This window comes from Chrysoperla carnea, chromosome 5, assembly GCF_905475395.1.
Source record: "Chrysoperla carnea chromosome 5, inChrCarn1.1, whole genome shotgun sequence".
Lineage (NCBI taxonomy): Eukaryota > Metazoa > Arthropoda > Insecta > Neuroptera > Chrysopidae > Chrysoperla > Chrysoperla carnea.
In genome coordinates this window covers 5,034,397-5,055,193 of record NC_058341.1, presented here as the reverse complement: position 1 = coordinate 5,055,193, position 20,797 = coordinate 5,034,397, and the positions used below count along the sequence as shown (strand labels likewise).

The 20,797-nt window shown below is 32.3% G+C and overlaps 5 protein-coding genes across 6 annotated transcripts; 4 read left to right on the top strand and 1 right to left on the bottom strand.

The window, feature by feature from the left end:
- The first annotated feature begins 368 nt into the window (after positions 1-368).
- LOC123301590 (PI-PLC X domain-containing protein 3) lies at positions 369-2,951 on the top strand. Its single transcript, XM_044884418.1, has 4 exons — positions 369-864; positions 1,189-1,360; positions 1,872-2,166; positions 2,446-2,951. Exons 1-4 carry the CDS (start codon positions 633-635, stop codon positions 2,818-2,820), a joined length of 1,074 nt encoding a protein of 357 aa, XP_044740353.1. The 5' UTR covers positions 369-632; the 3' UTR covers positions 2,821-2,951.
- A 1,559-nt stretch (positions 2,952-4,510) lies between these two features.
- On the bottom strand, positions 4,511-8,015 carry LOC123301564 (NADH-ubiquinone oxidoreductase 75 kDa subunit, mitochondrial). The gene is made up of 4 exons (XM_044884369.1): positions 7,877-8,015; positions 5,731-7,450; positions 4,823-5,133; positions 4,511-4,743 (listed from the first exon to the last, which is right to left on the bottom strand). The coding sequence occupies exons 2-4, from the start codon at positions 7,442-7,444 to the stop codon at positions 4,588-4,590; spliced, it is 2,181 nt and encodes a 726-aa protein (XP_044740304.1). The 5' UTR covers positions 7,445-7,450; positions 7,877-8,015; the 3' UTR covers positions 4,511-4,587.
- Positions 8,016-8,652: 637 nt separating this feature from the next.
- On the top strand, positions 8,653-9,835 carry LOC123301609 (elongation factor 1-beta'-like). Its single transcript, XM_044884439.1, has 2 exons — positions 8,653-8,828; positions 9,155-9,835. Exons 1-2 carry the CDS (start codon positions 8,749-8,751, stop codon positions 9,738-9,740), a joined length of 666 nt encoding a protein of 221 aa, XP_044740374.1. The 5' UTR covers positions 8,653-8,748; the 3' UTR covers positions 9,741-9,835.
- Positions 9,836-10,531: 696 nt separating this feature from the next.
- LOC123301642 (cytochrome c oxidase copper chaperone) lies at positions 10,532-10,992 on the top strand. The gene is made up of 2 exons (XM_044884477.1): positions 10,532-10,758; positions 10,821-10,992. Exons 1-2 carry the CDS (start codon positions 10,619-10,621, stop codon positions 10,903-10,905), a joined length of 225 nt encoding a protein of 74 aa, XP_044740412.1. The 5' UTR covers positions 10,532-10,618; the 3' UTR covers positions 10,906-10,992.
- Positions 10,993-12,420: 1,428 nt separating this feature from the next.
- LOC123301566 (zinc finger-containing ubiquitin peptidase 1-like) lies at positions 12,421-16,783 on the top strand. Of its 2 annotated transcripts, XM_044884373.1 has the most exons (6): positions 12,421-12,751; positions 13,840-14,429; positions 14,527-14,679; positions 14,770-15,062; positions 15,420-15,908; positions 16,694-16,783. In XM_044884373.1, the coding sequence occupies exons 1-6, from the start codon at positions 12,498-12,500 to the stop codon at positions 16,736-16,738; spliced, it is 1,824 nt and encodes a 607-aa protein (XP_044740308.1). In that variant the 5' UTR covers positions 12,421-12,497; the 3' UTR covers positions 16,739-16,783. The 2 variants fall into 2 exon arrangements, with proteins under 2 accessions (XP_044740308.1, XP_044740307.1); XM_044884372.1 differs by having other exon boundaries at positions 14,527-15,062.
- The last annotated feature ends 4,014 nt before the right edge of the window (positions 16,784-20,797 follow it).

The following is a 20,797-nucleotide window of genomic DNA, read 5'->3' as shown; positions in this document are numbered from 1 at the left end:
TTAATCAAAATCACTTCAATCCAAGACGCAAAAAGATAGGTGTTTTAGTTTGACGTATGTATCACTGTGTGTCGGAGCATCGTAGCTCCAAAACGGATGAACTAACTTGACGAGAGTGTTCTATAGGTAAGCTTCTTAAGAAAATCGATTTAGTTTAGAGAGAGTTATAAGAAAAAAAACAGTCAGGGTTTAAATTTTATAAATTTTACTGATTAGAAATGTAGCTCTTTCTTCAGTAAATGACAGGACATAGCAACGGAATCCTACTATTATAAATGACCTTCAGACTTTACACACTTCGCCGATTTACTAGTAATGACAGCTAGAACAATAAGTTTGTTTTGCTTTTCTATTATGACATAAGTACCCAGAAATATTTCATTCAAATTTTAAGTGGGTTAATTTTTTTAAGATAAGAGAAAAATGTTGATAAATTATACGTAACAAAGAATTTTTAACCGTACAAAGAAACTTAAACACAATACAAAAATGATAAAAAAGAAAATAATTATACTTAGTAAAAACAAAACTAATTATCAGGAAAAAATGTTGAGTATATGAAGATAATTAGGATTGATGATGATGAATCCTAGATTTATTATCATTTATAATAATAAGTGTCATACAAAAAAATGAAAATTAAGTGTAAAGATAATCGTTGTATATTTATGGAGTATTGTTGGGCCTTTTGTTCGGGTTTATTTAGTTCTACATGTTATGGTTGTTGTAATAATTCTAATAAGATTCACGTAATGGCATATGAACCAGAATTAGCTGAAAAATTACTTAGTGATTTATCGAATTGGATGGGTAATTTACCAGATCATTTAAAAACAGTACCATTTTATCAATTAGCAATTCCAGGTTTGTTTTATTGCACTTTTATTTAATTCATTGGTGAAGATATTATCTTCTATTATACTTTTTTTTGCGTAAACGCAATCAAACTGTGAGAAACACTAACAATATTATTAGTTGCTACGCCATATTGGCAGGGTGTGAATTTCAGCGCCGCGTAGCAGAAATTGGAACTAAATTTAAATAACTAGACTAGGCAAACAGTTAAATGTTCTCGATCCAAGTTATTTCTTTAGCTGTATGATTGAATGTCTGAATATAGTTGAGGTCGATAGTTGAACGGCGCCGTTTAGTAAAAAAATATTAAAATTATTTTAAACTTTTATGTAGGAAGTCATGATAGTATAACATATACTATAACATCGAATTCAGATTTTGCTCCGGATGCCGAAGAATGGATGCAAAAGATGGCCATCCTTGGTAAACCATTAAAATCATTTATTTCAAGATGGTCACGTTGTCAAGAAGATGATACAGCTACTCAATTGGAAAATGGTATAAGGTATTATTATACTTTCGCAGAGATGTTCTTATATCGATAAAAATGCTTCAAGCGAAAAATGTTGGGGGTGTAGGGGTATATCTTACGCAGACATTAAACTTGACCTAGGTTTTCAAGCTCAATGAAAAGTTTACTCTACTCCATAATTCTTTCTAAGACTTATTCTTTATTTAAATATTTTTTCCACCAGGGAACGTACAAAAAGCTAGATTTTTGCAATCAATTAATGGCTAAACTATTCGGTTTACAAAAAAATGTTTCAAACAAAAAATGATTGCGTATTTATAAAGAACAACTTTGCAATTTAAAGCGTTCATCTAATGTTTGTCAGTTATGAATCAGATTGAGGTTTTAATTGAACCTGAAAACTTAGATCGAATTCGATGCCGGTACGTTTGAAGCATTTTCCTCGATTTATTTATCGAATTTCAAGCAATATCAACTTAAAAAAGTACACCTTTTAACACACGACGAAAATTCTTTAAGTCTCGCTAAATTGATATTTTCATAGATATTTAGATTACCGCCTGGCTACAAAAAAAGACACCGATGAACTATTCATATGTCATGCATTATATGGTGATAATGCTACCGATAGTTTTCATCAAGTTCAAGAATTCATCACAAAACATTCTGGTGAAATTGTTATTTTGGATTTACAACATTTCTATGGTTTTGAGCCGAAAAATCATAAATATTTGTTGAATAAAATCGATGAGATATTTGGGGATTCTTTATTACATTATGATCCTGATGATGTACAAAATTATACGTTAGATTATTTAACAAATGATAAAAAATGTCAGGTAAATATTATGATGTCAAACAAGTAATTTACGTTGAGTATATTTGAGTTAGGAGTAGGTAAGATTACGTTGGAGTGGCCATCCTGGGATGGAACGTACTTAGATCAAAGGGTCCGTTATGATATCGAAAAAGGTTGGCCCATCCCCGACCAGTACTCCATGAATCATATAGAACTGTTTAAGAACAGCAGGAGTCATTTGACGTCAACAGACTTAGAGATCGTCAAAGAAAGATCGTCTCTTTCATCAAAAATATCATTGATTTATCTCTTTTTTTAGGTGATAATAATATATCGAGATCGACAAACTGAAAATCCCTATTGGAATCTTGATAAATTTCCAACGCCATGGCCAGATACAACCGATAGCAAGATATTATTTGAAAAATTAGATGAAGGATTAAAAACACGTAATATCAATTATGGTTACGTTTCACAATGTATTTATACACCAGATGGTAAATTAATAGCAAAAAATTTTACATCAAATTTAAAGAGAGCATGTGCAGTGAAATTATTAAAAACATTGTTAGAATGGTTACGTGCACAATCACCAGGTCCCACAGGACGTTTAAATGTTACCATTGCTGATTTTGTAGGTATGAATGATTGGATCTACACTAAATCCGTTATTATGTTAAATTTAAAACTTTAGCAAGATATCTTTTTTATTTAACATCATAGTTTTTGGTTTGGTTTAAGATATTTGGTATTTAAGTAACCATATACAGTGTCCCCCCGGATAGAGGTAACTATACTTGTAAATTTCCTTATTTTGCATTTAAAAAAAAAAGTCATTCTTTATAAGAAGATTTGCTTATTATGAAAAGTATGTAGGAATATTTAAAACTTCTTAATAATATATAGGGTAGCCAAAAATTTGGAATCACATTTTTATTTTTGGTAAACTACCCTTCGTTTTTATAAGTTGACAATTATGACTCTATACAAAATATTAAGAAGATCTTTCCAACTTTGACAATTCCATTCTTATTGAATGTTTATCCGATAAAATAAATTTTCTTTTTAATTTTCTAGTCTAGTCCACAATAAATTACACTCTCGGATAGTACATGTTAATTGATTTATTATTATTTTCTTTCTTACGTTTTTTTATAATTAGAGTTTTTGTTCAAATAAAAACTGATGCTATAATTAAAGTGCACGGATCTTCTAGATATTTTGTATAGTCATAATTTTTAATTGCGAGTAACATTTCGCCAACTTATAAAAATGAAGGGTAGTTTACCAAAAATAAAAATAGTGATACCAAATTTTTGGCTACCCTGTACATTATTAAGAAGTTTTAAATATTCCTACATACTTTTCATAATAAACAAAACTTCTCATAAAGAATGACTTTTTTTCTTAATATGCAAAATAAGAAAATTTACAAGTATAGTTACCTCTATCCGGGGACACACTGTATATCTGAAAAACGGAGGTTAAACTCCATTATTATTAATTTAAAAATACTAACCATTCCTTGTCGGATTCTGTATTTTTATTAAATAAATATTTTATTCTTTAATATAAATTTGTTTTTCTTATTATTTGCCCTTTTTTCCCGAAAATATAGACTTAAGCACTGTATCTAAGATCAAGGGGGAAGGGTGGCAGTACCCCCTTTTTTTTCAATGAATTAAAAATATAAAAAAATTACATGAATATTCCCTATTGAATTGGCATTTTAGGTTTAGGATTATGACAGTTTTACATGCTAAATAATATTCGTGTACTGTACTTACCACAAAATGATAATTCCATTTTCTAATCGTATCTTTGCGATAAGCATTTTCAAACAACTTTCTTCTGATATTCACGTCAATTGACATGGAAAATTAAAGTTTTTCTGGTTCTTTTGAACTAGTATCTGGACACAGAGACACAATTCATTTTCTATATCGATTGGTTTATTTAACTCGCAAAGCAGCAATCAATACAATTTTTCAGAGAATCCAATGTAAACGCATGTAAACAAAACGTAAACACGACAGTCAACTTTCGAATTGACATCACAGCTCTTATCACTCTTTAGTCGCTCAATAGTCTTTTCAAGCACGCTAAAAGGGAAGTTCAAGTCAAGGAACACAACCTTGAGAATAGCTTCACAAATTTCCAGTCGTTCTGAAATGACTTTTAAATATGGGCTGGTTCTGGACAACAAGCACAAAAATTTATGGTTGAATTATGGGTTATTATTAGAGCTAAATTTTTATATACGCCTTATGAAAATTTGTTTAGACTTTATTTTTAACAAATAAATATAAAATTAAAGTTCTTAATAAATCATTGATTGTTTATTGATAAAATAAAACTGAAGAACTATCGCCATTTTATTTTTGGTTTTCTTTTAAATTTGATGGATTTCAGGTTTTTCTTTTTTGTTTTTATATATACAAATTAAACTAAATAGTTGAATCTAAGACGCTGTGGACGCTGTTTTTTGTTTAATTACTTTCGCAACACATTTAGCCATGGTTGGTGATGCTCGACTTATTGAATTCGTCATATAAAAATCTTCTAAATTCTTTTGTTTCACATCTAATGGACTGGAGCTAATTTTATTCAGTGATTTCTGTACAAAAAAAAGAAAAAAATACATATTATTATTTACATAAACTAGGGAAGGGATGGAAGATCGCGAAATGATATACCTGAGCTAATTTAGCAGCGACATCAAAGAAGTTTGCAGATTCAACTTCACCATATCGTGTTAAATTTGGTGCAACATCTGTTAAACGATCTCGTACTTCATCTAATGTTTCATATGGTAATGTTTTACCCATAATTTGTGATAATGCTCGAATAATTTTCCAATCTTCACGTGCTAAGCCCGGTGGTGTAACTGCTTTTAGTGTTTCCTGTGCACGACCTTCAGTATTCACATATGTTGCTTGTTTTTCTGTGTACGCTGCACCTGGGAGTATTGCATCAGCTAATGCTGCACCTGCATCTCCATGATGACCTTTTAAAAATTAAAAAAAATCTTTAATATCAAAAAGGCTGACAAGCCACAGGTTATAGTGGCTGTCCTGGGATGGGACACACTTAGACCATAGTGTCCGTTATGATACCGTAAATGGGTTGGCCCATCCTCCGCCACTACTCCATGAACCATTTGGAGCTGTTTAAGAACAGCAGAAGGGCTTTGACGTCGACTGACTTTAGGTCGGAGAGGTCGTCAAAGATAGGCTGGCTCAAGTAAGTCCATCTCCTCATGATAAGAGCTGGGCAGTGACAGAGAAGATGAGACATTGTCTCCTCCTCGTCACCACTGTGGCAGCTCCTGCAATAGTCGTGATCTACTGCCAGGCCTAAGCGTTCAGCCAATAAAGTTACGGAAAAAAGATATTTCAAAACTACAATTGCTTATAACTAGAGAAAAGGGTCGATCGAGTCTTGCCTAAAAATACGCATTTTTAAATTATCTTTAACTTTCCCATTTAATTTTATCAACGAAAATGAAAAATGAAACGTGAATAATCTTGTATAAAGGTTCAAAATACCTCTGTGTTTTCCCTAATGAAACAAATCAAATCACTAAAAAAAAAATGGTTTTTACCTTGATAAATCACAAAGCAATCCTTGGGCAAATCATCTTTAGAAATTGGAAGCTCATCGGCTCCCAATAAAAACAGCACCGTAGGATTTAATGCTTTTAAATCAGCAACACCAGCTTTATATCCTATATCCAAGGCAGCCACTTGTCCAGCAACTTTTTGTAATATATTCAAAACTTTCCAATCCGGTTGATTCAATTGGTTAGCAATTAACAAAGTATGTGCCAAAATTGAGCCACCATCCGGACGATTTAATTGCTCTGAACCCAAAATAATCAATGGTTTTTTGGCTGCCTTTAATTTTGCAGCAAATGGATGTGTACCAGATTGTAATTCTGCTAAAATATTTGGACTATCGCCTAAATGTTCATATTCGTAGCTCAAATCCACTTTTGGACCAATTACGGCTACGTTAGTTTCACGATGAATATACGATTTACGTATTCGGGTATTCAACAACGGTGCTTCTAATCGGGTATTTGTTCCGATAAGTAAAACTAAATCCGATTCCTCAACTCCAGCGATACCCGTATTCAGTAGATACGAAGAACGTAAATCAGTACCGGAACCGTCTAATGGGAATGATTCCTCGGTGTAAAGATGTTCTGATCCTAATTTATTCAATAAATCTTTAAGGGTAACCAAAGATTCAGCATCTGCTAATCCACCAGAGACACCAACAATTCGTTCTGGGTTGGCATTTTTTAATTTGGATGAAACCGCCAATAAGACGGATTCCCAATCAGTGTTCACTAATTTCCCAGTGGAATCTTTCAACATGGGAGTAACCAATCGTTGTCGTTTAAGACCGTCATAAGCAAAACGTGATTTATCCGACAACCATTCTTCATTAACTTCTTCATTGGTGCGTGGTAAAATGCGTAGAACTTCATTTGTACGCATAGTAACCACAATATTTGAACCAATCGAGTCCATAACATCGATTGATTCAATTTTTCGTGTCTCCCATGGTCGTGCCGTGAAACTATATGGTTTACTTGTTAAAGCCCCGACTGGACATAAATCGATTACGTTGCCGGATAATTCTGAGAGGAACATTTTTTCAACATATGTTCCAATTTGCATATCAGAACCTCGACCAGTTGTTCCTAAATCATCGACACCGGCAACTTCAGATGCGAATCGAATACAACGAGTACAATGAATACATCGAGTCATAATTGTTTTAATCAAAGGTCCAATATCTTTATCTTCAACAGCACGCTTCCCCGAGAATTCAATGTCCGTGAATCGGGAACGATCTGATCCAAAAGCCATAGATTGATCTTGTAAATCACATTCACCACCTTGATCACAAATTGGACAGTCTAAGGGGTGATTAACCAACAAGAATTCCATAACACCTTCGCGAGCTTTACGTGTCAAATCGGAGTTAGTTTTGATACGCCAGCCTTTCATTACAGGCATAGCACATGCTGCCACTGGTTTTGGTGATTTTTCGACTTCAACTAAACACATACGACAATTTCCGGCTACGGCTAATCGTTCATGATAGCAGAATCGTGGAATTTCGACACCGACCATAGCGGCCGCTTGTAAAACGGTGGTACCTGGTACAACTTGTACAGGTTTATCATCGATGAACACTTCAATTTTCTGGACTGGTGGCGATGAAGCTTCTGCCGCGTATGGTCGAATATTGCTTGTACATTTAGGTGAGGCACAAAGTGCCCTACTTAATGACAATCTTAGCATGTTTTTCTACAAAACAAAATTTAGAATTACTTAAAACATTCTTAGTATCAACTACTCAAACACCGAGCAATTATAGTTTTTCGCTACGGAATACTTTTTTGAAACATCGGTTTAGTGACGGATTAACTCGTAAACTTTTAATTCATTAATTGAGATGAAAAAGAACGTCTTTGGCACCTTCAGAAATTTAATAATCTTCGTAAGTCAATATAATATTTTAGGATATTAATTGATAAATTTGAAATAATTTACCAAATTTTCGAAATTAACTTTATGATAATATTTATCGATCTCTACTCAAATCAAAAACATTATATAATCAGACCATTTAATTATTATAAAATATATTAAATTAATCAAGAAATAGATATAAATAATACATAAATTTGCTAATTCAATTGATATAATTACAAATTATAAATTAATACGTACAGAATTGTTTACAACTTAAAATGGTATTTTCCGAATTCTTAACTTGGTAGCTGTCATTCGGTTCACCATATTTTCATTTTGCACAAAAAAACGCATAGACTTATATTAAACATAGACTAGCAGTACTGCCATCATTGATACTGCCAAAGTAATAATTTTGAGAAAAACAAAACGAAAAGAATTTGGAGTAGATATAACTAGCGTGAACAGAATATTTTCTAAGTTTTTTGAGGAAAAATTAATAGTTTTTCCCTGTGATTTAAATCATTCACTGATACACGGGTAGGCCATGCCTTTAATGGGGTTGAGTTAGCACGAGTCTGTGGGTTTTTTGGTTTACCCCAAAATTACGTTCATTCTCTGATCTTCAGAAAAATCTAAGAAAAGCTTAAAAATCTTAGATAATATTCTATTCACGCTAATCATCTACTACAAGTTATGTTAACATGAGACATCACGCTTTAAGAAAAGAAAAATTACATTTTTTTACAATCTTTTGGGAAGACCAGTAGGCAACTCCGTAAAGGATTTCAATTTAATGTAATATTTCGGATCTTACTAATTCAACAGTCACTCAAAATGAATCCAATTATTGTATTTTGTTTGGGTTAAAACTACCATTCTTATTGAGTCTTTTTTTTAAATTTCTATGTAACGACTAACGAATGCGGTTATTTTGAGACACCTTATATATATTTTGGGGTATTATTTTAATGGTCTATATTTATTGCTAAAAAACTAAAATCCCTACACGCGATTTTATGAATTGTAGTGACATTCACATGCCACGAACTTTCTTTTCAAGCTGGACATTAGCCGCGTGTGTACCGTACTAAATTAAAAAAAACGATTTTAAACAATAATTTTTAAAAATGGCTTTTGGAGATGTTAAAACTGAAAAAGGATTAAAAGAATTGAATTCACATTTAGCAGATAGAAGTTACATTGATGGGTAAATTTATTTTTATTTCAATATTTCATGCACGATTATAATTTGGATCCGGTCCGTAGATAATAAACGAGTATCTTTTCCGGTTTTTCTTTACACGTGTATATGACCAAAAATAACTGATATATTATGCAACTTTTAACTTATTTATACTTACTTTCATCTTGATCTTGAACAAAATTTGGAATCTGGAGGAATGCAAAGCTTTAAAAATCGTTAATCGGGAAGGTGTCTGGGAAGTTGACACTTTTCTCGAAGTTTCGTTCTTTTTTTTACCGAAAAATAGGCTTTTAAGACGTATATTCATATGTTTTTTTCTTTGTTTATAGTTATGTAGCCAGTCAAAACGATTTAACAACATTTGACAACTTGGGAAAAGCTCCACCAGCCAATTTACCACACGTCTTAAGATGGTACAATCATATCAAATCATTCACACCAGCTGAAAAACAAACATTTGGAGCTGCGGCATGTCCACTTAAAGCCGGTGCAAAACCAACAACAACAGCACCACCCGCTAAAGATGATGATGACGATGATGTCGATCTCTTTGGTTCCGATGAAGAAGAGGATGCAGAAGCAGAACGTATTCGTGAAGAGCGTTTAAAAGCATACGCCGAAAAGAAATCAAAGAAACCAGCATTGATTGCAAAATCATCGATTGTTTTAGATGTAAAACCGTGGGACGATGAAACCGACATGAAAGCTATGGAAACACAAGTACGTACTATTATTATGGATGGATTAGTTTGGGGCGCTTCAAAACTAGTACCAGTTGGTTATGGTATCAACAAATTACAAATTATGTGTGTTGTTGAAGATGATAAAGTATCCGTCGATGAATTGGTTGAGAAGATTCAAGATTTTGAAGATTTTGTACAATCTGTTGATATTGCTGCCTTTAACAAAATCTAAAATGGATTTGCCTCTCTTCTGATATTTTCAAAATGCATAACATTAAATGTTTTTGCATCAATTTGTTTTTAAAAATAAAATATTTTTCATCTTAATTTAAGATTACTTTGTATTTTTTTCCTAATCCCTTACCCCTATATATTATAAAAGCGAAAGTTAATTTGTTTGTTACGCTTTCACGCAAAACTACTTAACGAATTTGAATGAAACTTTATTACAATAATATAGCTCATACATAAGAATAACACATAGGCTATAATTTATAATGAAAGCAGATCTATCTGCCCGCTTTAGTGGATGATGATTAAAACTACTTGATGGATTTAAATGAAACTTTACAATAATACAGCTCATACATAAGTAATATCGCTATAATTTGTAATGATACAGTTACTCGCATACTTCACCGGAGAATTTCTACTTTAAAAGCAAAGACTAAATAGTTTGGATAATAAAAAGTATTAGAGTGTAATGGAACGAGGATAAGTGAGAGCTAGGGTAATGTAGGCTATAAAGTGTTAGTCTTTACTTTTAAAATAGAAATTTCCCAGCGAAGTGGGCGGGTATTGAAGATGATTGCGAAGTGGTCGATCATTGATATGATCGCCGAAAATATTGTGTGAAAGAAGGGAAAGTTTGAGCAATATCTTGAAAGTTATTCGTTCAATTAAAATAAACTGAATTTCCAAAAAACAGAATATAGTACTTTGTAAATAAAACCGCTTAAGTTTAAATTTTTTTATATACCGTAGCTCTATCTATGTAATAATAAGCATATTAATTTATAAAACTTAACCTGTCAATATCATGTCTGAATATAACTCAATATTATGGTGATTCATTTGTCAGATGTTATTCGACAAAAATAAAAATAAAATATGGGTAACGCATCAGCAAAACAACCAGAAATTGAAGCAATTCCACAACCGATTTCAGTTGTTGAACCAAATAAAACGGAACAAAAAAAATTGAAACCCTGTTGTGCATGTCCTGAAACAAAACGCGCTCGTGATGAATGGTAAATTATTATTTATTCTTAGTATTCTTTTCGTAAAATATTAAAAAATTTGTTTGTTACAGTATTATCCAAAACGGTGAAGAAAAATGTGGCGATTTAATAGAGGCACATAAAGAATGTATGCGCAAAATGGGATTTAAAATTTAAAATCAATTTTTTTGTTTGACGTTTTATAGTAATAATAATGTATCAATTGTACGGCGGATTTTCCTTGTTTCCTATGAAAATTTGTTATTATTTATTTTGTGTTAATGTATTTATTGTAAATAAAAGTTTTCATTAAAATGATTAATGATTTTTATTACGCAATTAATTCAATAAAAGTATTTATTAGGTAACTACATTGTAATGCAATTGCGCCTTTTATTCATTCATTATAAAGCTGACCATACACGTTTAGATAAGCTTCCAATATAAAAAGCCTAGTACTATTTTACAGTAAATAATTTCAGAATATAATCAAAGCTGTTGTCAAGCTTGATGTGTATAAATAAAATTTTTTATCCAAGCTACAGGATTAATCCATAGTCCAATATATATAGATTTGTAGAATCTGACACAATATCTGGTACTGTATAACGCAGTCACATTGATCTGGGTACCGGGTCACTCTAGCGTTGGTGGAAGAAGGGTCGTTTCAAACGCCCCTTTCATCTGAGCCTGTCATTCCCGTAGGGAGATGCTCTGTAAGTTATCGAATCAAGGAATGGCTACAACAAGCCCAATTTGATTACTAAGACTGAGCAAGGCATGCGACAGCTAGGCGATTTGATTGTGCTCTTCTGAGACTCACTAGAGTATAGTTGAGGCGAATGGTGAGACTCTTAACAAGACACTGAGAACTACCACCTTCATAGCATGGGGATCTCAGATGATTCCCCTTGTAGGACCTTTGTGAAGGACGATGAAATCTCCATACATTTTATTTGCACCTGAAGAAATCTGCTGGGCATTAGATTTAGAATGTTTGGGTCTGAAACCAACAATCCTGGGAGAAATATATTCGGAGAAGATGTGGGCTTTCTCCGTGACGTCTCACCTCGACAAAATTCTATTGCTTCATCTGTGATATGTTGGCATCAAGGAGGGCATGGAGGAGCCCCTTGGTCTAGGTGCCAGGGACCCATTTGCAGACAGCCCTTTTGTTTTATTAGTATATGTTAAGAGGCCGTCATACTGTAAGAAATGGTTTTGGGGTTTTTTTGTCAGATGCCTCGTCAAATCGTTCTTAACTTTCAACTGAAATATCTCAAACCGTTTTTGAGTTATACTGTATGACGTATTTTTGAATATTGATGAGTTGCATAATAAATATGTGTTATAAAATCTATGAATGAAATCATAACTTACAGTGCTTCCGGTTTCACTTCCGTGTTATTCGTTTCGTAAATGGGTAACCACCTCTCATGCTCATATGGGGTCATAATACACAAGTTTCATATTGCGGTGTTATATGCGGTTATTACGCATGCGCGATGACATGACATATTATTATGGGGGTATGAGTTTACAATTTCTTTTTTTTTATTATTTCAATTATGTGTTATAAAATTGAAATGAATTTTTAAATAAAACTTAATAATTTAATAAAAATATAATTTAAAAATAAATAAAAAACAATGAAAACATAGAATGAATCGAATTAAAAATTCATCATACAGTTAATAGAATTCAAATAAATTATCAAATTTTCTTAATGGACATCTAAGAATTTCGATTATAAACAATACACGGAAATCATGGCAGCATCGAATATCCCTGACGATCAACTTAGTTTTACATGTGAAATATGTGGTGTCGAAAATTTAAGCGAAGATTCAATGCGAACACATACCAAAGAGTATCATATCGATGGACATGGATCGTGTCCGTTTTGTGATTTGGCTGCTGGTAATCTTGAGGAGCTAACATTACATGTTAATCAAGTACATTTGGATTATTTAACACCGGAAAATGAGTTATTAACATTTATCGATGAAGATAACACACTTAGGTAAAAACGTTTCCCCATTTTTGTATTTTTTTTTTTTATAAATAGGTCGCATTTCCGTTGTCCTTTTATGAACCCGGAAGTATTATTGCATAAATCATTCGTTAAAGCTGTTGAAACAATTCCAGGGGGTTTTAAGCTTGTTTGATATTGCTTTTTTGTAGTTTAATTTCATTTTTTGTTTAAATTTATTGCTCTATTATCCTTTTTTTTTGCAAGATATGTAAAATATATGTACTGACAGTAAGATTTTGCCAAAATTTCTTTATAAATTTCGATTTTTGTCCCAATTTCCTAGATCAGTTTCTTGTATTTTTAAAATACGTATTTTCGACTACCAAGAAGTCATCATCAGTAAGAATTAGCTAGTGATTACTCTTATTATGAATGTTACTCTTTGCTAATTTGGTAGCGGTAATCACTAGCTAATTCTTACTGATGATGACTACTTGGTAGTCGAAAATACGTATTTTAAAAATACAAAAAACTGATCTAGGAAATTGGGGCAAAAATCGAAATTTATTTTGATATATCCTAGAGTTCTCATTTATTATCTCCGATAATATTTATAACAAAATTTCTTTGCAATTGCTCATCGATTTTATCGAATAAATATCGGAAATGACTCTTATAATGTTTTTGCTACAATTTTTGTCCGATCAGAATGAAATATTAGATATTTAAACTATATGAAAAGGTTAATTTCATTAATGGAAGGAGGCTTAGATAATAGGGAAAAATTAAGGAAATTTTCAAATAATATTAAATTATAAGCGGGGAGCCCGTGACAGTATAACTGCACTTACAAGGATTTCGAAATTTCGCGTATGAGTCAATGCTATTTAAGGATAGATACAATATGTACTAGGTGTGCCAGGGTTTATCCTATCGTTAAATAGCATTGATTAATATGCGAAGTTTCAAAATCCGTATAAGTGCAGTTTTACTGTCACGGGCTTCCCGTTTAATATGTTTTGAGTTTTGTATTTAATTTTTGTAGAACTTTGTTTTTTAATTTTATTATTTTAATAAAATAAGAAAAAGCAATTTGATTGACTCTATAATTTAAACACAAAATGGACGCTGCGCAGCCATGATGATACAGATGACACACATAATTGGCAACTCGACGACGATTATGACGATGACAATAATAAAGGGGCACACGGTGTAGCTGGGGCAACCGCTTCGCACGCTACACACAATGGATCAACATCATGTAACAACGTTAATGTTGGTCGTGGCTATGGTGGGGGTGGCGAAGGCTCTCCATATCGATCACAGCTAGCGTTAAAATTAAAGCATAACGCATCCGAAATGTTGGGCGGCGGAAGCAGTGATAATAAAAGTCCACAGTTACAGTGTCCTTTGTGTCCACATCGTGGTGAGAATCCCGCACGCCTCGAGGAGCATATAAATCGACAACATTTCGATTTAACATCACCGATGTTATCGGGTTCAACTAGCTCGATGGCTACTAACGGTGAATTAGCGTCGTATCCATGTCCGTTATGCGTGCGCTCATTTCAAGCAGCTAGCGATTTAGAATTACACGTAAACATTGAACATCGTGACGTTCTTAGTCCAGGTTGTCCACAACAATCGTCCCCACAACAGTCTTCGGTGGCTGGTGCGACAACCCCAACAACCACCAGTTGTCCTGTTTGTGGAACGCTTTTAGGTGAGTAACTAATCGTCTAAAAGATATTGAACAAAGAAGCAAACATTCGATTCGTTCAAAATTTATAATCACGAATTGCAATATGTTTATGTTTTAGGAGCATCCGATGTTGCACGGCACGTCGAAGAACATTTTCCAACGGCCAATGGAAGTGCCTCCGGCTGTGATGATTCACGGCGCGATGCGCAACGTGTTCGTGAACAACATGAATTCGATCTGTTACGTGCTCAATATGGAATGGATAATCAAGGTAATTTCCGTGAACAAAGTGTTGCAAATATGCAACGCGCTGTTTACGCTGGTGAAATGAGTGTAGCTGATTATTATGAACGTCAATTAGAATTACGTGCGGCCGAAAGTTATGGTGTCGATGATGGCAGTTCAATTACAAAACATATTGTGCAAAAAGTACGAGCGATTTTGGGCCCAGAATGTTTAACATGTACCTATGTGGATCATTATGCTTCAAGTTATGGTGATCGTGGCTGGGGATGTGGTTATCGAAATGCTCAGATGTTGTTGTCCTCATTACTTACGCATACTGGATATAATGATTTGTTGTATCGGAAGTTATGGACGCCACAAGGAGAGTTACCACCTCGTACTGCAGTTCCTAGTATTTCAAGGCTACAGGTAAATTTTTTGCGAAAATTGCGAAATTTCCATTTTGAAATAGAATTTTAAAAACTAATGTACGTATTTTTAAGCATATTTTATCTAGAAATGTAGACTTATGCACATAATCGAAGATCAATTCGACTAAGGGCTTAAGTGCATTATTAATTATAAGCCCCAGAATGTAATTTATGGTGTTTTATTACTAGGGTTGAATTTATCTGTATCTTTTTGGGATTTTAACTTTCCCGCCTTCGTTCCCACTTTTTATGTCCCTGGTTTTTAAGGCTTTGTTCACCTCTAAAATAAAAATTGGAATGTAAGTTGAATTAATTTCAAAAGCAAGTACATAAATATATTTTATCCGTTATGTAGGTGTTAATTGAAGCCGCATGGGCACAAGGATTTGATTTACAAGGTTCAGAACAATTAGGATGCCGTTTACATAATACACGTAAATGGATTGGTGCAACCGAGGTGTTCACCTTACTATCATCAATGCGTATCAAATGTCAATTAATTGATTTCTATCGACCGACGGGTGCGGATGGAACACATCCAGAATTATTTTCATGGGTACTCAATTATTTTCAATGTGGCAAAGAATTCCTGCCCCCATTATATTTACAACATCAAGGCCATAGTCGTACCATCATGGGTGTAGAATGTGTTAGAGACGGTGGTACCATACAATTGTTAATATTGGATCCAAGTCATTCACCACAACAGATGGCACAATTGAATACGAACAGTACAGCGAGTCAAGGTATACGATTGTTACGGAAAGGACCATCCGCTATGAAAGCACGTCAGTATCAATTGGTTGTTGTTGTTGGTACCATTGATTCAGAAGCACAGTATCAGGTAAGAGGTCTTTGATCAATAATACAAAGCAGGTTCGATGATTGGATGAATAATTTTTGCGATATCGTTCAAAATTCCCTTCGAAGAATGATTTGTCGAATCGATTTCAGACAATTTCTTAGAAAATATATTTGTCTAATAGTCCAATAAGATGGATATTCGTGAAATCAGTCCTGATATTTATTTAACTGGAACATAAATATCCAAAATTACAAAAGCTCGGTTCATTTGGAGACAAGAATAATAGTTCTCGAGAAATCGCAGAAAATTTTTCCCAAAAAGTATACGATTTTGGAAAATATTCGATGAATCGTCAAATGAACCAGATTTTTGGATTTTTTGGATCAAAATTATTATATATACGAAATTTTATCAAATTCCGAAATAAAAAATGTATTCCGAATTTTTCGATTTTTTCAAAGTTTTTTGTCTCCAATTTCGATAAAACTCAGTTTATAAGTTAATTTGGACGCGAAAAATACAAAAATCGCCTCCAATTATCGATTGGATTAATAGTTTTTAAGATATTGGCTAAAATCCCAATCAAAAATCAATTTAAGACAATTAGGCTCAGCTATTGGACAAAAGGGCACAATGGCAAGTTTTTTATGTAGCCTTCGTTGCTTAACTCGATCCCCATTTTGGTGGTGCCCTTTCATAAACATTTGTCTTTTTCCCTTTTTTTTTTTAGTTTTCATAAATGCACTTCAGGCTTCTTTGTAGCGCCCTATTTCGAGGCATTTTAACATTTTGTGTATTAATTTTTCGGTTTATTTTTATTACAGCAAAGCAAAGTTCTTCGAGGAATTCGTATACCACAAGATCGGTGAAACTTTAGTGACCATAAAATGAATAATATCAATATTAATAAAAATAAAAACACTAAAAATATGGAATTTTTAATAAAAATCTGTAAAACATTTATATAAACAAAAAAAAAACAAATAATTCAATTAGGATTCTCAACAACAAATATTTAATAATAATTGACATTAATTAAACAAAAAAAATATTAAAAATTTAAAAAAAAAATAATAATAATTGCAAAATTAATAAATTGCAGGCAAGGCAGAGCAGATTTAAATAAAACTAATACAATATAGTGTTCATTATTATTATTATACAAAGCGTACCTGGGTGAACGTGTTCCAAAAATATGTGGCATTTTTTTTGGGAGACCATTATAACTCATTATTATCTAAATTAAGCTTCTTCAGGCCCCCCCTTCTTGATATCTTCTTCTCATCACTTTCATCATCATCATCATCAGTTATTATTATCTTCAAAAATGAAGAAATTTAGTAATTAGAGGAAAAAATTAATTCTCGAAATTGTTATCAAACGAATTTCTAAACTGCCGTATTAATAATCGAATTGTTTTCGTTTAAGTTATTAATTTTATTTACTATCGTCTTATAGTCGAATTTTGTAAATACAGTTGATCCAGTATCCAGTATCCGTCTTATAACTAGAGTGGCAATCAACTTGAAAAATTTTGAAATGCCAGGGAATTTTAAAAAGATAAAAATTATAATAATAATAATACATAATAGGGGTCCCTAGCATCTAGAGCAAAGGGTCCTCTATGCCCTTCTCCGAAGAGGAGACGTCTCCGGATAAGAAATGCAATTTTGAAGCTAATAGCTTCTTCGCCGGGATTTCCCCCAGAATTGATGGATCCAATGTTTCAGTCTTAAACATTTTAATCCTGACCCCTTGCAAGTTTCTGCAGGTGTAAATAACATATATATGGAGGTTTCATCGACATCTATACGGTCCCTATAAGTGGAATCATCAGAGATCCTCATGCTGTGAAAGTGGTAGTTCACAGTGTCTTGTCAAGAATCCCAGCACCCATCTCAACTGTGCTCTGAGACGGGTGTCGACGACCGGGCAGAAAACAGACTCATTGGAGCTTGATATCCTATAAGCTCTTCGTTTTTTCTTCAAATAAAAATATAATTAAATTCCTCCGTATTTCCGAACTGAGTTTGTATAATTCAATTTCGCACGGTTGAAATATACGAGGTTTTACTATATTTACAAAATTTGAATGACTCGATTGATTCCGTGCAGGCATTCTTAGTTTTTAAATCGATTAGTTCTCCATTATTATTAATACGGTTTTGAATCCTATGTTTTTTTAGTCATATTAATTATTTATTTAATTTTTATCGGTGCATATTAAAGCACGATTCAATTTTGTTGTTATTTTGTTTTTATAGCGGGTGAACCATCTTTTATGTTGAAGCGGTTTATGGTTAAAATTGTACTGAATTGACGTTTCAAAAACATGTCTAATCGACTTTAATCGGTTATCAAATATCAAAGTTAATCAATATATTTACCTACCGGCATAAAAAATGGCGCACCCTGTATAATATATCGATTAATTATAGATTTTTTGAAGTGAAATTTCTTTAGCCGCCATCAATTTGGGTAAAGACTACTTCGAAAATTTTCTGGGTGTATCCGAATCCGAAGACGTTAGAAATTATCCGTGTCGACTTTCTTCTTTATCCATTGTGTGTTTGCAAATGTTTCGAACACTAGTTGTTGGCATTTTTGCAAGAAACATTTTTGATGTTTAATGTTTTGTTCACACGCTTTAATAGAAATGTCGCGGTCGACAACTGTTAAGAACGAAATAACTATTTATTTTCGAAGTGGTCACCCGAATTGAATAAAAATCGCTTCGATTTGTATGCAGAGAAGTTAAAACTTCTTATTGTGTGATATTTTTAAATTTAAACCTTTTTTTTTTATAGAATTCTCGATTCACCTTTATACTACTAGACACTTTTTTTAAGGCTCTTATCAGGGTTGTACGCAACATTTTTAAGTTAAATAAAACCAATGTTTACGATTGATCTTTGTAGGATATGAAATCCTTAATAGTTTACCCTTTAACGAAATGGAAATCGATTCAGTAAAACATGGAAAGATCAGAGAAATTTGGATTGAATCAGAAAATAGCGATTGAGAATGGCAAGAGCTTTAAAAAGAAATTAATTTTAGATAAAATTTCATGATCTTTTTTTTTGTGGGTAGACAAAACGAACGTGAATAGTAGCCACACTGTTGCTTTTTTTTATGATTGTACACAGATAATCACAAAGTATTGACACTTGGATTTGGCATCGAATTAAAAAATATTCCCAAGAGAGTTCATTAAAGTAATTTTTTTTTTCTAAGTAATTTTAAAACGGCAAATATTCAACCATTTCTTACCCTTCGCAAATAGAGCTTTTGAAAAAGGTGTGTAAAATTCACAAAATGGAAAAAAAACCATCCTGAGTGTAACTCTCACAGATAAGACCCAATTACTTCCTGATTAAACTGCAATAGTTTAGATTATTTATTAAAGACATTTTTCTTAACGTATCTTTCGAGACATTTTGATATCTCAAGGTAAAAAGCTTATAAAACATTTGATTCTCGCGATTTTTATTCCGATTTTCGAAGTGAAAAAATGTATTAACTTTTTTTTATCAGCAAGTTAAAACTGCTGTAAAGATTATTACGGGTAAAATAATTTCCAGAATAAATTATGATTGACTTTTTCACCTTCATTTGGGGACTTTACTGTTCGTACGACTCAACAATCTGAAGGTGAAATCTGATAAAATACCAAATTTTCATTTTTAGAGTTCGGTATATCTCAAATACCGGGATATGTGGGGTGCTCGTTTGCCTAGAGATGAACTTGTTTCTCAGGAATTCTCTTAACAGAAAGTTACCCAAAATTAAGCCATAAGATCAGGCTGTTCAGGTTGTCTTGAAAATGAGACTTTCAACATGTCTCACATTTCCCTAGCTAATAAAATGATGAAAATGCGATGCTTATTTTCACCATAAACTAAATAAAAATAAATGAATATTTTCAAAAAAAAAAAATAATCTATATATATATTAAAATAAAATTAAAAAAACAAACTAATAACGCTATTTTTACACTACGTTTTAATTAATTTTGTTATTTGTTAAATTTTGTTGTAAAATATTATTATTTATTTATAGTAAAATAATAAAAAGTGCTGCGCGGTGCTGTACTGCTCGTTTTTAGCTTAATCTTGCATTTTTTAAAGCACTTTAAAACAAATGTAGAAGCAAAGCACATCAGGTCATCTCACATTATTTTATTGCAAACGTTACGAAAATATAATTAGGTATTGGATTTTTGAAAATTAATTGTTACATTTAATTGTTTTTCTAAACTAATAACCTGGTCCAGAAATATTTCCAATAGTCTAATTTAGTCTTTCAGTGTTTTGAAAAACAATTCTAGAAGAATGAGTAAGTCTAACAAATTCTTATCTATTTAAAACATTTCAGATTTAATTAATTACTGCTGGTTTTATCATATTTAAATATTGAATACTTCTCTTAAGGAATATAAAAATTTGTCAAGAAATTATTTAAAGTTTTCCTGACTTATTTATTCGCTTTGATAAGAGAAATATCACCACAGCTCAAAATAATCTAATAACGTCATTTTTAGACAAATTAAAATTACAATAAGGCAATTTTTAAATCGGTTTGTGAATTACTTGTAACTTTTAATTCTCAAAAATAAAAAATATACATTCTATAAAAGAACAGAAATAAATCAGTTATTTCAATTAGGTTTTAAATCGTAAAATCATGCTTTTCAGAATTTCGTAGAAATTATAAGGTGTCTTATTATCAAAGTAGATTCGAAACAATTTTTAGGCACTATAAAAATTATAAACGGTAAAAAATTATGTAAAATTAATTAGTTATTGGATTATAATTAGTTATTATATGGAAGTTGATTGATGACGAACGACTGATTAAAATAAAAGCTAAATAATGGGCGAATATTGGAACCATAAATCCTAGGATAGATCCTGGTGGAAAAGTTGTGG